Source organism: Centruroides vittatus, unplaced genomic scaffold (genome assembly GCF_030686945.1).
Source record: "Centruroides vittatus isolate TY-2023 unplaced genomic scaffold, ASM3068694v2 contig_351, whole genome shotgun sequence".
NCBI lineage: Eukaryota > Metazoa > Arthropoda > Arachnida > Scorpiones > Buthidae > Centruroides > Centruroides vittatus.
This window is the reverse complement of record NW_027122174.1, coordinates 168,561-183,625: the sequence shown is the minus strand read 5'-3', so window position 1 is coordinate 183,625 and position 15,065 is coordinate 168,561. Positions and strand designations below refer to the sequence as shown.

General features: G+C 36.9%; 1 protein-coding gene across 1 annotated transcript; it reads left to right on the top strand.

Annotated features, from left to right (window-relative positions):
• Nucleotides 1-1,745: 1,745 nt before the first annotated feature.
• LOC136974603 (uncharacterized) lies at nt 1,746-6,378 on the top strand. Its single transcript, XM_067269534.1, has 3 exons — nt 1,746-1,995; nt 2,409-3,303; nt 4,559-6,378. Exons 2-3 carry the CDS (start codon nt 2,415-2,417, stop codon nt 6,376-6,378), a joined length of 2,709 nt encoding a protein of 902 aa, XP_067125635.1. The 5' UTR covers nt 1,746-1,995; nt 2,409-2,414.
• The last annotated feature ends 8,687 nt before the right edge of the window (nt 6,379-15,065 follow it).

Here is a 15,065-nt window from a genome sequence, read left to right as displayed (position 1 = left end):
TTAAACCGGTACATTTAAAATATAATATATTTGAGGAAGTTTCTATTGTTTGCCTTATGTTGCGCACATTTCGAGTGGTTTTTAATGTTTGAATGCCCACAACTAGTTACTGAAAATTCTCAAAAGCACCGTTCGTATTTCACTTGGTCGATACGATTACAGACTTTTTTCAATCGTCAGTAAACACACGGTTTCTTTTTGGCATTTTAGAGATTAAATGAATTTAATATACTGTACAAAATAATCGCAAATGCCGACCAGCAGTTTGAACTCGACTAAGATATGACACGCGCAGCAATGACGTGGCTAGTGTAAGTTTCGGTCTTGTTAACTCTAATTGAAACAAATAAAAATATCTGGATCTCATAGGCTACGTGCTATTATAAATTCTGTGTCCCCTTACAACAGAATATACCTACCAATTACTTTGAAATAACATTGAAATCTATATTTTCTACGAATTAATCATTTTAAAACCGTTCGTATATGAAGAGATGAATAAATTTTATGCAAATATTACTGTTGAGCCCTCGCGTACAACTTCCCTCTACTTTTCACGACTAGGTGCATTCAGTTTTACTAGATTTTAGTCACTTATTGAAATTTCTCTTCCTTATAGACTAGCATCAACCTTTTCTATCTTTTGAATTTACTTCGTTAAGTGTAAAGCGGGAGAGACTATAAATAACATTCATTTCCGTATGTCCTTGAAAGAAACTTCCAGTTTAAATTGTCTTAATTAACCGGAAAACCATTCTTCGATGGTATTTCATTTGCTCCAGATGTATGTTAAAAATGGAACTTGGCGGGTATTAATGGCACTATGTTTAAACAGATTATTCCCGGTGTGTCGCACTACACGATAGGTTAGAGTAGGAAGTTATGTAATTAAACTCTCAAAGCCATCAAACACGTTAACCCACTTTGGAAGTGTGAGAGTTACGAAGCAGTGCAGAAAATGGTTCGGTTATGAGGACAATATCACGCTTAGTACAAGATGGTATGTCATTTTTCTTCGCGACATAATGCCTTTAGCGACAATTCTTCATTAGAAGTTTCTTCTCTGGTAATTTTGCACTTTTTTCTAGTTCCAGCACGGGTTGAATATTCCAAAATTGATCTTCCATATTTAGTCGATATATATGTTTGCTATTACGTGCGTAAATTTAAATGAAACGATCAATGTAGTGCTCAAAGTGGTTTAAAAACTACGAGAAAATGAAAGCTCCGGTATTTTGTATTTAAAAAATTTATGGGTATTTATCGTAGTCACAAAAAAATTTAAAGTTGGTCCTTATCGCCGATAACTTGGACAGGTCTAGTATGGTGGCTTTATCTCGGAATCGTTATTTAGAATTGGGTTATAAACATAAGAAAAATATTACATACCTAAACGTTTGTTTGTAGCGTGCAAAACACTAAATCATACGTCAAACCGGAACCTACGTCAAATATAACTATCCCTTACGTGTGGCGTGCGACTTCTGTGTCCGTAGATTACAAAATTGTAGAACTTTCGTGCATCGTACCTTTAAGATCATTTAAAATTGGTATTTTTTGTGGAATTTCGTATCCCCTGCAAATATCGATCACGCACGCGATCAAACTGTTAAACAATTGAATCGTGCTTCTTAAGTTATTAAAGTGAACGTTGACAGAGGTGGAAAGAGAATAAAAAAAGTAAACCATTCCATAAGAAGCGCAAACTAAACAAACGGTAAATACAGGGGTGCAAAAAGGGGAAAACGAGACACTCACCTGCAGAAGAATGCAGATTTATGGCCAGGTAATAGAACCGCTATATACATACACACACACATCTGCCTTCCTTTAAAGAAGCCGATCCGCGAATAGATGCAGAGAAGAAAAAAATGCCGTGACCTACTTTGGATCCCGATCTACCGGTATCAAACCGACATTCCTGTAATTCGTTGTGGATATTCTGCTTCAGTTGGCTCGACGTGTGGAAGGTGCTAACAACGTCTTTAATGTCAGGTAGGTAGTGTTTCCGTATCTGCGTATCGTTTCGCCAACGTGAACATTAATTAAGCGTCACTAACTCGGAACGTGTACAAAAATTCTCGATCCTATGTCATTCCTACGCCATGTTTGGAGCTTAGGAGGTGTTTAAAATGTTGAAAATGTATTTTTTGCTCGTCACGATTCGACCGAATGATGGTTTTGTCTCCCTAATTCTAAAGGTTAATACTGTTTTTACTGTTTACTATCGGGTGCCCGAGGTGAAGGTACTCGATACCCGACGGGTCATTCTACTGGCAAAAAGTTGTTCGGCAAACGTGGTCAAACGCTTCCTATTGTTTACACCCGATAAGGATCTAGCGAAGAATTTAGACGCATTTCGGGTGTTGGTTAACAAATTTTTGCTTATAGAAACGTTTTATTTTCAGAGCGCGATGACCTACCCGAGGTACTTATATTTTGTCTCGCTGCTGTTTACAATGGTGGTGTTGGGTGGGAGCCAGACTTCGAGACCTTCGTCGTTGGGTTGCAGCTACGAACCCGATCGCCTCAACATGATGTGCAGAAATACCACTTTAGATAATATTATCCACTCTGTAAGGATTCTAGATGCTGCGGCAAACGCCAGTATACAAACTAAGTCTATAGAAATAACGGATTCCGTGGTTCCTCATCTTCCTTACATTTTTCCGTCCTTCAATACCAGTCTGGAATCCTTATCGCTGACTCGTTGTCGGATGGAGTTCGTCTACCCCGACGCATTCTCCAAATTGGACGAGACCCTTAAAATGCTGAATCTCTCGCAGAACAAATTGCATGCTGTGCCATACGCTCTTTCTGTGTTGAAGAATTTGAAAGTGTTAGATTTAAGTGACAATCAAATAGTTTTTCTCAGGCCCAGCCCCGTCTTCGATGGATTGATAAACCTGAGAGAATTGATCCTGGATAGAAATTTCTTAGGATTATCCTCCCGACACGTGACAGACGTCAGACACCCGAATTTTTCAGAGCCTCTTACCAACCAAACTCGCTCGTTAGCCTCTAATATAGGGAGAGAAGATTTTGATTTGGGTGTCACTGTCAAAACCTTAATCAAGCTGAGTTTAAGGGGAAACAAATTGAGTAAAGTTCCAGACGAAGTGTTCGAGACGTCGTTTCCATCCTTGCGTTATATCGATCTTAGTCACAACTTGATCCAAGCTCTTCCCGAATTCAGCAACCATCTTTTACCCAAGTTGGAAGTTTTGTTGTTGAATTCAAACTCGATACAAAGCGTGGCCTTTTATTCGCTTCCGGTTAAGCTGTCTCATCTAGATCTTTCAGGTGAGTGTCTAATTAGTATGCTTAATGCGTTTAACATGATATTTTTTCTAAATTAATATGTATTCTAAATCCACGTTGTTGTTTCGAAGATGACTTTGAAGCGAGTTACCTTCGACTAAAAAACAGTAGAAAATAGAAGGATGTCGCGAGTTGTTTAACCAGCTACTGGATAATTAACCTGTAGCACTGCTCTATTTTAACTGCAGTAAACATTATCGAATGTGATCCGAACCCGTAGTAAATAGATTCGATCGATTAGTCATTGTTCATCATTGACAACACGCGTCGTATCTCATTGCTCAGACTAGAAAAATAAGGTTTGGAAATTGGGAATTTTACTCGCTTGGACAATGATTATTTCGTGTTAGTGGTCTTATTGAACCTATTCTTTTCGCAAATTTATTTATTTTCTCGCAATTCTCAGTTACCGATTTACGTCGATTAACAAACTATTTTCATACGGAGAAACGTTTTTGAGAGCAATTCCTGTGTCGAAACCAGTTGCTTGCCTTCGTCGAGGAATGCTTCGAAAGATGAAACGACGGAACGAACGAAACTTTACACATTCAACGCGAATCAATTGTTTGTTTTTGTTTCAGTAATCCACCCGTGCAAGAATTATTAAAATTCTATTGAAAGCCTTCAAGGTTGTAAAGCAGCAATGCTGCTCGCCTTGGGAATAAATGATTGTTTCCTTTGTTCGTTGAAAAACGTCTAGAATTTTGAACGTATAGGCCTACCTCGCATTTCTTGTCCTACTTATCTCACTTATCAGGTTAGCCTTATTCTAATATAGCGCCTTTGATAGGAATTTGAGGTTTTTTCTCGCGTTTGTCTGTCCAAGCCATTGTTTTTTAGTTATGATTCCATTACCGATAATTTTTCTTAACATAGATACCAAACGTGATTATACTAAGGTTACGAAAACATGTAAAAGTAATTGAGTCTTACAGAAGCGTCTCCGAGGCTCAATTATAGATTTTGAACATCATTTATAATACTAAGGATAATAGAGAGTCCCACTTCGTATTCTTCTTTTGTGTCACTTCATTACATTTAAAAAGAAAAGGGTGTATAACCTCTTCGTACAGGTCACGAGACTGATGCACGAAACTATTATTACTTAGATAAGAAAGTTATGAAATTCTCTTCTGTAGATTTAATTTTTAAATCTCTGACCTCGTGCGTGCAAAATTATACGCGAAATAGCGTAATATTAGTATAAGGAGCCTAATTACGACTAATTTCTTTATAGATAATCCTTTCGAATGCGATTGTCAAGCTCTTTGGCTTTACGAATGGCATCATCATGGTAACAATACCGTACTGCTTCCCGCTTGTCAGTTTCCGAAGCGCAATAGAGGACTGCATCTTTCTTCTATAGAACAACAACGTTTGTGTCCGGAAGAGAAGAATTCTGTCAGGTATATCCACAAAAGTACGTGGAAATACAGAATTTTAGCGACTACTGCCACTTCTCGTTCTATAATTGTCACCTGGGTGGTAGAACGAGAAGGCTTCGATTCTTGGGGCCTCGTATATCGTCGAGCTACCGACAGCCCTTATCAATTGATCCTTAGCAACGACCACAGAATTATCAAACATTCTTCGGAGGGACCCAAACGAGAAGTAGTGTTTCGCGATCACATCGAAAAGTTGGATCCCGCCACAACTTATATAATCTGCGTGGCCATAACGCAAAACGAAAAGTATCTGATGGAGCCTGCCAGATGCCATAAAATAACTACCGAACCCTCCATAAAACAAAAAAGCCCTAAATTTGCTATTGTTTTAACTGGAATATCTACGACAGAAAGGACAATTGCCGTTAAATGGCACGTTATTACGGAAAACCCAACGGATACGCCAATAGATGCTAAAGAACTCGTTTGGAAGTTAAGCATTCGTCGTTTCGCAACATTAAATGTCACACAGATGATCGTAAAAACGCCTTTTGTTCCTCGTTCGGATAAAAGTCACGAATATCTTGTAGATAACTTACAGCCGGGTTTTGGGTACACGGTTTGTCTAGAATCGGGTTCGGTGGTAGAAGGACGTGACGCAATCAATATCCCATCTTATCCAATCGGGACGGTGAATCATAAAACGGAAAACGTCCTTTGTAAAGAAGTAACGACTGTGGCGGAAGAAAATTTGCCCATCGCGGAAATAGCGGTAGCAACCACGGTTTCTACCACAACGACAGTTTTCGTGGCAGTTATCGTATTCTTCTGTTGTCCCAAATCGATTTTCCAGTGCCACGCCAAAAAACTGAAGGAAAAGTTGCTGAAGAAGGAACGTAAATCTCCTCTGGAAGAAGAAGATATAGTGTCTAATAATTTAAACGACGACAAAAAAGTAGAAATAGAGGATAACATAGAGCCAAATTCCAATTTGCAAAACCTTCGTTACTTTGGTTCGACGTTAGGAAGTCAAAAAAAGAAAGTAACCCCAGTGGGTATACCTCAAGTTCCTTCGATAAGTCCCCCGGCCGTTCCTCCTCCGTCGAATATTCCCGAAATCCCCCCTTCGGTGAGTACTCCCGAAGTCCTCGCTCCGCAAACCGAAACGCAATCGCCCGCAGACGAACCTACTCCACCCGCTACTGACGAATCATCGAATTACACATTGTCTCCGGATTACGAAGAGTCGGTGCAGTCGACCGAACAGGAATCTAACGAGACCAACGAAGACGAAGGTTATCTCACCCCAAAAACGCGGAGGAAAAATCGCAAAAATAGAGTCTCCAGTTTCAATAACGGCGAAGGCTACATCCATCCGAAAGATATACACTACTTGGGAGGAAGAAAAGTTCAAGTCTTCGTCAGAGGCTCGCGCACGTTACCGCGAAAAGCCTTAGTGCAGCCTTCGAGCAACGAGCCTTGCGTCTTCCATCCTCGTTACAGTTTGCCTCACGCGTGGAGGAGGAAAGCCACGCAGCAAACGGAAGAAAGTTCCAATACGGCGGCGTTGTGGTTTAAATCCGGTTCTAACGAGGACTTTTCCTCCTTGAGGATGGACAGGAAGAGCGGCAGAAACGATCCTAAAAATCCTTATTGTATAGAACACGTGTAAAATGTTTCATCCGCGAAAAATCACCATTCGAAGAGGAGACTTTAATGTAAATTTTATTTATCAGACTGGGAATCTCTATTAGCATATCTTTTTACGATTCTGCTATTAACGTGTCATTAAAAGAAGATTTAGTTTTTTAGTTACTCGCTTACTTTTCCTAGTTACTTAGCCTAAACGACTTTTACTCGATTTTAATCCACATTCCATAAGATAATGTGGTTTGCATCCGACAGATGGCGGGATGTAAAATATAATATTAAAACTCCCAAGTTCAAAACTCTATCGACATTTAAAATCTCTCCCCGTAGAAAATGACGGTTAATTTCATTTTTATTCAAATATTTTCGGAAAATACGAAATGTTATTAATTAAAACGAGAAAAATGTAGATGGCGCTGGCGTCAGTTTTAATCTTTTTAAATCGCTTCGATCGGTTGCCGAGGCAACGAACTCTGGATTAAGGACAGCGTGCCTTCGCGCCACCTACAGTGTTGTAGAAGTGTTGGAAAGATTTCTTAAAATTAATTTCCTATTTTTTTCTATTTTAAATTTATTTAATAAATTTAAATTATTATTATTACTAAAGCGCGTATTAATTAAGTAAATATTAAGCAATTTGATACGTTTAATATTCGGCCGTAGCTAAGTTTAGTCATTTAGAGATTAAAAAGGAAAAAACAGTTACGAGCATTGTGTAGAATTTTATGCCAATTAATTATGACGTGTAGGAAAATCGGTAATTGCATTACGCGCTAGTGAGTGCGAGGCCCGCGTTCCTGCAATCCACAATTCGAAGGGTTTTCGGAATAAATCCCCGTTAAAAATCGTATACGACGTGACTGTTTGGCGTCGTCGTCGAAAACTTTATAAACTCAATCGTATAATGGCGCGTTATACCAAAACAAGAAGATATTTGTTAGGTCCTTCGGACCAAGTTTTCTTTTTATCTATCGTTGTTATAATTGACAAAAAAGATTTTACTAAGCCTTACAATTTCAAATGAAATGTATACTTAATCATTGTCCAAATATAATTTTACAAGAACACGAGAGTAACGGGATTGCCTCCAAGTTTCATTTTGGGGCCTTATCTCGTTACATTCTACACTTTCCTCCGCACATACTCGTTATGGATTCTACGTCCAATTCGACGTGAACATTTGCCCCGGATCTCCGAGATCCTCGACAAGCTACTACAGTCGTAGCTTGTATCGAATTTTTAGACTTGTTAAAGAAAAGAATACTGATTATATTAATTTGAATCGCTGCCATAAATTCGACTAAAATTACGCTTCCTCAAATCCTCATTCGGTATTATTATTATCAGGGCCGGATTTACCAATCCAGGGGCCCTGGGCACAAATTCGGTGGGGGTCCCCCTTTAAGAGTAGGCAAATTTGATGATTTAGAAAATTTACACAAAATACTGTACTTTCAATTAGATTTGAACTAGGAAGTTGTAAATTTCATTTAAAAATAAGGTTATTGTAAACATACGTATATTTAATCTGTGTAAAACTAATTATTTTAATTTAACTGAAAAATACCTATGTGAAATTTTTTCCCGAAAATTTTCCGATGTTCCCGGCTTTGGTTTTCTCTGCCTGTTGCCCTCGTGATTAAGGCCACACTAGGCTGTCGCGGTAATAGAAAAAAAAATTATGTTTAAACATAATTTTTTTTTCAGTTTTGTGGGGGCCCTGGGCACAGGCCCCAAATGCCCTTATGTAAATCCGGCCCTGATTATTATTAAACATCAACGAGAAACACGATTCTGAGCACTAAACTTCGTCTCGTACTCGACACGTTCGCTGGTTTGTGGATTAATTTATCACGGAGTCGACTTCTTTTTAATCGAGTGATGCTTAAATATTTGAACAGACAAGAACTACGCTCAAATTACTCGACGAAACATTCGACCGGACTGTCGAGTGATTACTTGATGATTTTTATTGTATTGGCTTAATTAAGTTGTCTTTTGTCGATTCGCCTTTATTAAAGACATTCTACGCGCTTAAATTCCGCCATAGCCACGTATAATTTACCCTTTTTTCCGTCTTTTATGTGGAAAAGAATGCGAGATAATGAAGGTAATTTACTTTTTTTCTTCTTTTTGTAAGGAACAGAATTACTATTAACGTGTGAATGTGGCATCGGACAGACAGTTACCCGACATTCGGTAGGTTTATTAAGAGTTTTAATAAACTACTTACGAGTCTACGATAATAGATAAAGAACAGAATTGGGAGGACCTTTGACATTTTCCCATCATTTGCGTCAGCCGCGTATCGAGAAGAAACGAGTCGATCAACTTGCGTAACAACACCCCAACGAATTAATATATCGAAGAATTATAAAGAAAATCTCATCTTGATATCGATTCTAGAGATGAATTTACCGATACGGTGCCATTTTTTCATAAATTCACCTCTGGAAACATATTCTCACCCACCTATACCCGAGGTTGGCTTGTTAGCCAGATAATTTCACGCTCGATTGGTTCGATATAGATTTTTATCTGGTTGGAACATAGTCAAATAATGCTTTACAAAACACACACCGAATAATTAATTTTATAACGGTGTGACAGGCTCCACACGGTAAAAAACCGAAAGAATAAAGAATAATCGCTCGCGTGAAAGTCGAAATCGTGTTTTACTTGTGCGAAACAATGTTTTTGCCATTCGATTGTTGCTAAATAAAACATCTCGGACGATTTTTTATAGGCGTCCGAGTCAAAAATCAATGGAGCATTGGTGAAAACATTTCGTCAACTCGCTTCATTATTTCGGCCAGCTTTGGAAAAGTCACTTTCTATCCGCTAGAGGGCGATGTACTTCCGGTCACCGAGACGGAAGTCGCCGAGTCTGGTTGATAAGTCGCCGCTCGACGTAGAAATCATGGTCGAACAATGATCGTCATTAACTTGCCTCACGAACTCTCAGGTATTTGTATATTCTACAGAAAGGGGTGAAAAACCCACAGACCACCATTATTAAAATCTTTGTGTGTTCGTTCGACTGGTCATTGACTCGGTCGAACGGGAAAGATGGCATTGACAAAATATTGTTTCTATATCTCTCGGTTTCTTTTTTGTTTTTTCTAGTTACAGTCCATTGATTGTAATTGTTAAAAATTGTCACCTGCGGAAATGTACTTGTATGTAACACTCGAGTTGCCGTGTTAGTTTTGTCTAATTATTTGAAATTTAAAAAAAATAAAGCTATTTCATAAAACTATTCTACGTCATAATTGTTTCTGTTAGGAAAATTGAACAATCGAATCAAATTAGCATTGTTGAAATCGATTGTTTTCTAATATGTTCTATATAAAAAAATTGCCCATTATTGAAATTGATTGTTTAACTCGCTCAAATGACACGTGATTAATCGAAACACGGCAATTGTTTTATTTAAAATCGATTATTGAAATCGACAATTGCGATTCAAAAATTGTCAACTTGGGTAACACAAAAGGAGGTAATTGAGTCATTTAATCATTTTTCTATTAAGTATGCAGATTTGAATAATTATTAACGCGCTGGAACACGCGTCGCAATTAACTTTACAATTTTTACCGTATTTTTTGGAAACGTTCGAACATGGCAAGAAACACGTAGGCCTGCCTATACAATCTTTTGAATATTAATTGTTTTGGATAGAATCCGGGAAACACTCTTCCTCGTATTTATAGGTATAAAAGTTGACTTTTCAATCCGAATACATCGAAAATTTGTGTGGATGACAGATAAAATTAAACAGTAATCTCATCTACCGATCCACAAAATTAAAAGTGTTTTACTTTCCTTGGAAGCAGTTAAAACCTTATTAATAATTTAAAAAACTCGATTCCGGGTTGTGTACATTTATTTCAGTCCTCTTGTTTTGATTGTGTGTTGGATTTTTCTTACTTTTGCAACCAGTTTTTGATGCTCCGTCGACCATGCTTTATGCTAAATATAAATATCTATTCTAATTAAAAATGATTTAGGATAATATATCAGAATTATTTTCGAAGGATCATTTGAGAAAATCCATTAAGGATCCGGTACGCGGTTGTTTTCGTCGTCCTTTTATCATTAGAACGGAAAATGACCAGGAAATGCTACGCTCGACCTTTATCTAGATGATCGAAAGTCAGAAAACATTCGATTAATTCGAATTCTCTCTTTTTATAAATAAATCACGAAGCTGTCAAAAGTAAAGAAGAAAAAAGTTTGCCAGATGAAATCATTTTCTATTATTTTTCGTGCGGGTGAAACGGTTGGATGAACTTTTATCTTGTATGATTGGAAATTGCATGCAATTTGATACGGTATCTCTACCGCTGACGTACGCTATAGCAATTTGATAAAGTTCCTTCCGAGGATATCGTGTATTAAGGAAAACCGAGCATCTACCGCTGTTTAATTGACTTATAATTAAATGAATTCACCAACTTCGCTCTTGCTCTTTTTCCTAAATGATTACCGGATATTTAATTATGCTTTTATTTATTTTTTATCCCAAAGTATAAAAACACCAGGAAAAAACAGTCAAAATTTGAATCGAACTAGACGTTACTTAATTGTTGCGTTTGCGAAACGCCATCTGTTATTTAAACATTTAAATTTTTGATCGGGTCAGCTAATGCTAAAGAATAAACCGAGAGAGTGAATATACGAATTAAAGATAATACAGAAGAATTTTGTTAAAGACATCCAAAGAAAAGCCGATGTTACTCGTAAGATGCTATCCGTTAAGGCATCTTATGGGTAACTCCCTTCCTCGAATGGGATGCCCTAATGTGTGGGAGGACCGACCTTCGTAATACGTGGAAGTTGATCCTCCCACACATTAGGACATCTTCCTTTTCCTCTTTCTCCTTCTTTCGATATTTCAAAGTTTTGTGTATCCGACATTTATTCCTTTATTTATTAAATCGAAGGTAGAGCATTTCGCTCTTACTGTTAAAAGTAATTTTTATACTTTACGAACTCGAAGTCTCACACCGGAATTCCTTCTAATGTAGAGTCATCTCGGGCTATTTCGTAGATTAAAATCTATAAACGCCATATTAATTACTGGCTTATCTTACTTCCTGTCCACTTTCTCCTTCTGAGAAGAATAGATGGTAAGATTCTCTAACAATTAATAGATTCTATACCGACTGAAAAGACAGAAAACCTAAGTTTAGTGTGGAGAAATGCCCTGTATGACGACAGGGCATCTCCTGCATTAAGCTAAAACTATCGCATCGTGTATCAAAAATTGAGATCCGAGTTAAGCTCGAAATATGAGAAAAAATGAATCTTTATTTACAAAATTAGAGATAATTTTAGCCTGAAATACTTAGAAAATTCCTCCATCTTTTTATTTTTCGTCGTTTTTACCCGTGCACGAAGTATAAAAACAAAAGACGTTCTTAACAACTTGTCGAAACACCTATTAAACCATCCACTCAAACTGGATGAACATGAATAATTTTCAAACTCGAAGAAATTATAGTAATTTTTTAAAATTATCGTTCAGTCAAAAAGTTTAAAATGTTTTCTTAATAATTAAAGCACGACGGGTGCATTTCGAGACACGCGATAGAAAATATGCGCAATTATAAAGCAAAGAACACTTTCTGTTGGCACTTTCTACAACAGATTCTTTCTATTTGTACCCGTAACTGGAGACTAAAAGCAACCTCTTCTGTCTGTGCACCAAAAAACCCGGCTTTCCTATTGTTTATCTAAATAAATTTATTTTATAAAAGGTGCGAGTTAAATGTAGCGAGAATAGTTATTTTAAGGACATGTAGTACTTTTCAACCTTTCTAAACTGGCCTTCTCTTCTAATGCTATGTGATAGCGAGCCATCGCTCGCCATCTACTTGTTAGAAACTATTTTGATTTATTTCTCCCGAAATAATTAAAAAATATCATTTCAAATTAGTTTCTGTCTACTTTCTACTATTCCTAAATACCCAATTCTCTGTAGTAAACCAGAATATTTCGCGTATTTCTTGAAACAGCGCTGTATTACATATTTGATAAATGAAAAAAGCACAATAATATTGTGTTTGGAAAGTGTCAAGTATAGGAAAACTCCCGCTAATTTGAATTTATTCGCTGCATATAGTGATCGAGTTTGGTAGCGTGACCGACAGCGTGCCCGGAATTACATAACTCTAATGCCGTTTAAAAGTAGCGTAGATCGGTGGAAAATGGTTAATTTTCTATATCACTTTTTTAAACGTTAAGACGGTATGTTGTGTTCCGCTATTGTCGAAAAAGTGCTCGAACAATGGAGTACGCGTTTCCGAGAAAAGAACACGCTGTATTTATTTTAAGGGAAGGAAGAAAAAAATTTATTCGGATTCTACTTGATCAAGGTGTACGACTAGTTCGAGTGTTCGAGAAGTGCGACGAAATTCCAATGGAATTAGATAAATTTTTAAAGACCCGTACGATACACATTCACGGTTCTATAAGTTATTTCGTCGTTAGACGAAAGTTTTTGTAAAAATTGGGCGGAGTCGGATTCTCACGCCAAACTTGTAGATTGTTGTACCAGGCACTTTTGTATACCTAAACACAAATGGAACAGGTTTTTAGACTGCACCCTGATGTATTGTCGAAAAACAACCCTTCAACTACCACACACACGAAAAAAAGGAACATTAAAACACACGGAAGCTATCTTAAGACGTGACACTGGAAATTGTCGATGACCAATTAAACTGCAGTTTAAATAAACTATGTTTAAAAGCCTTGAAAATATTTTAAACATGTCATGAAATCTTATATCATTCTTTTTTAGCTTAACGACTTTAAAGCCAACGTGATATTGCCGAAAGATAATGAAGAGAGAATAACGCTGATAGCTCTTTAAACTTTTTTTTTTTAATCCACTTTGTAATCCACTTAAATAACCTTCCACTGCTTTTAGAAAATTTCAAAAAATCTTATTTAAAAATGTATTGGGGAACATTTTTGGATATTTTTTGCCGCTTTACTTTACAAAAACTGTAACAGATGGCGCTGCGAGACGTTAAAATCGATACTATACGGCGCCACCTGTTATAATTGAAAAAATTTACAGCGCCGCCTATTGTTTGAAAGAATATATTCAAAACAGTAGCGCCGCTCGCTAATTTGATAAATGAGTGTTGCAGCGCCCACGTTTTAGAACATCAGAGCGCCATCTGTTAATTATAAATAATATCTCCTAACACTTCGTCTGTCTTAATAAGTAATTTAATAATTGAATTTTTTAATAGAACTGCGTAAAATTTTAATAAAACGTTTCATAATGGCAATTTAAAGCGTTAATAACATCACGTAAGCATTGTTATCGAAAGAATTAAAATTCCTAAAAGTGTTTTCTTAACAACAAGAAACTGACGTAAGTTATGGTGAGTAGAACACTCGATTTAGTATTAGCCATTGTTTAAAAATTCTTAACACCTCTACCGGATATGTTTTAAACACTTAACGACCCACCTTATCGGCATTACTCGCTCTTATTTTTGGTGTTTTTTTTCCGGCTTCGGCATGCCGAACATTGTGTGTTATTGCATCACGAGTGTTAGAATCCTCATAAATGACGTCATTAATTATCAATTACGTGCATATTTCCGAGTAATTAAGTGAAATATTTAAGTGACACGTTTCGCGGTGCAGGTGTATTTAATGAATCTATACATTAGCACGAGGATCGCATTTGTTCCTTTATCAACGTCAGAGTTTGTCGGACGGACAATGGATATTTAATCTTATTGGAAGCGTTGCCATTCCTTTTTGTACGTCGGATAAAAATACAGAGGGCAAGAAAACTCTTAACTTTAACACACCAAAACAAAATTTATATTTATCACGAATCGAGACTATACAAAACGCTATTAATTAGAGTGTGTTTAATGTCCCCAATTTTCACTTTTTTTATTTTATTTTGTTTTTTTTTCCTGGAGCGAGCTAGAAAACTCGAAAGGAGTTCACGGAGTGGAATTTTTTCACGATATTTTCATATTAAAACGAATTTTTTAGTACGTATTTTAGATTTATTTTTACGTCGGGCAATTATCCTTGTTTTTGGGAGGTTTGCTCGCCAACTTCTAAATTGCGACGAGATTTTTCGAGTGTCGAAAAAGATTTTCTGTCAGATTTTTTACTATTTTCCAATTGGCGTGGCAAAATATTACTTCACGTTTTTTAGTCCCAACAAATACATCGTTTCCGGGTGACGTCATATTCTCACGATGGCGCAAAATTTTTGTAAAAATCGTGCAGATTGTAACGATCGTTCGGTATTGTTCGAAAATATATTCCAGAGTTGCCCCCTCTTTTTTAAAAAATTTAGGCAAATTTTTCTCGGGTGAGGTTTTTGATAATACTTTGCTCTATAAGAAATCTACAGAACTAGTCACGTTTCACGGGTATCCGAGATACGAAACTCGTAAAAATAACACTTTTTTCCCGCAGTTAGAATATACGACGTTCTCTGTATCGATACCGAAACAAAGCTTTCGCTCGTGTTCTATCGTCACGTCACTCAATTACTGAAATTTAATTTCAAATTTTGTCTCAGTCCGAATAGTAACTACAAAAAGTTTTCTACAGAGATTAGTTTTTATATAAATTTTAAAACGTATGCACCTTTCGTAGCCATTAAACACACGTCTACGTCTGGAATAGCTACAGATCGATTTTTGACAGCTACAC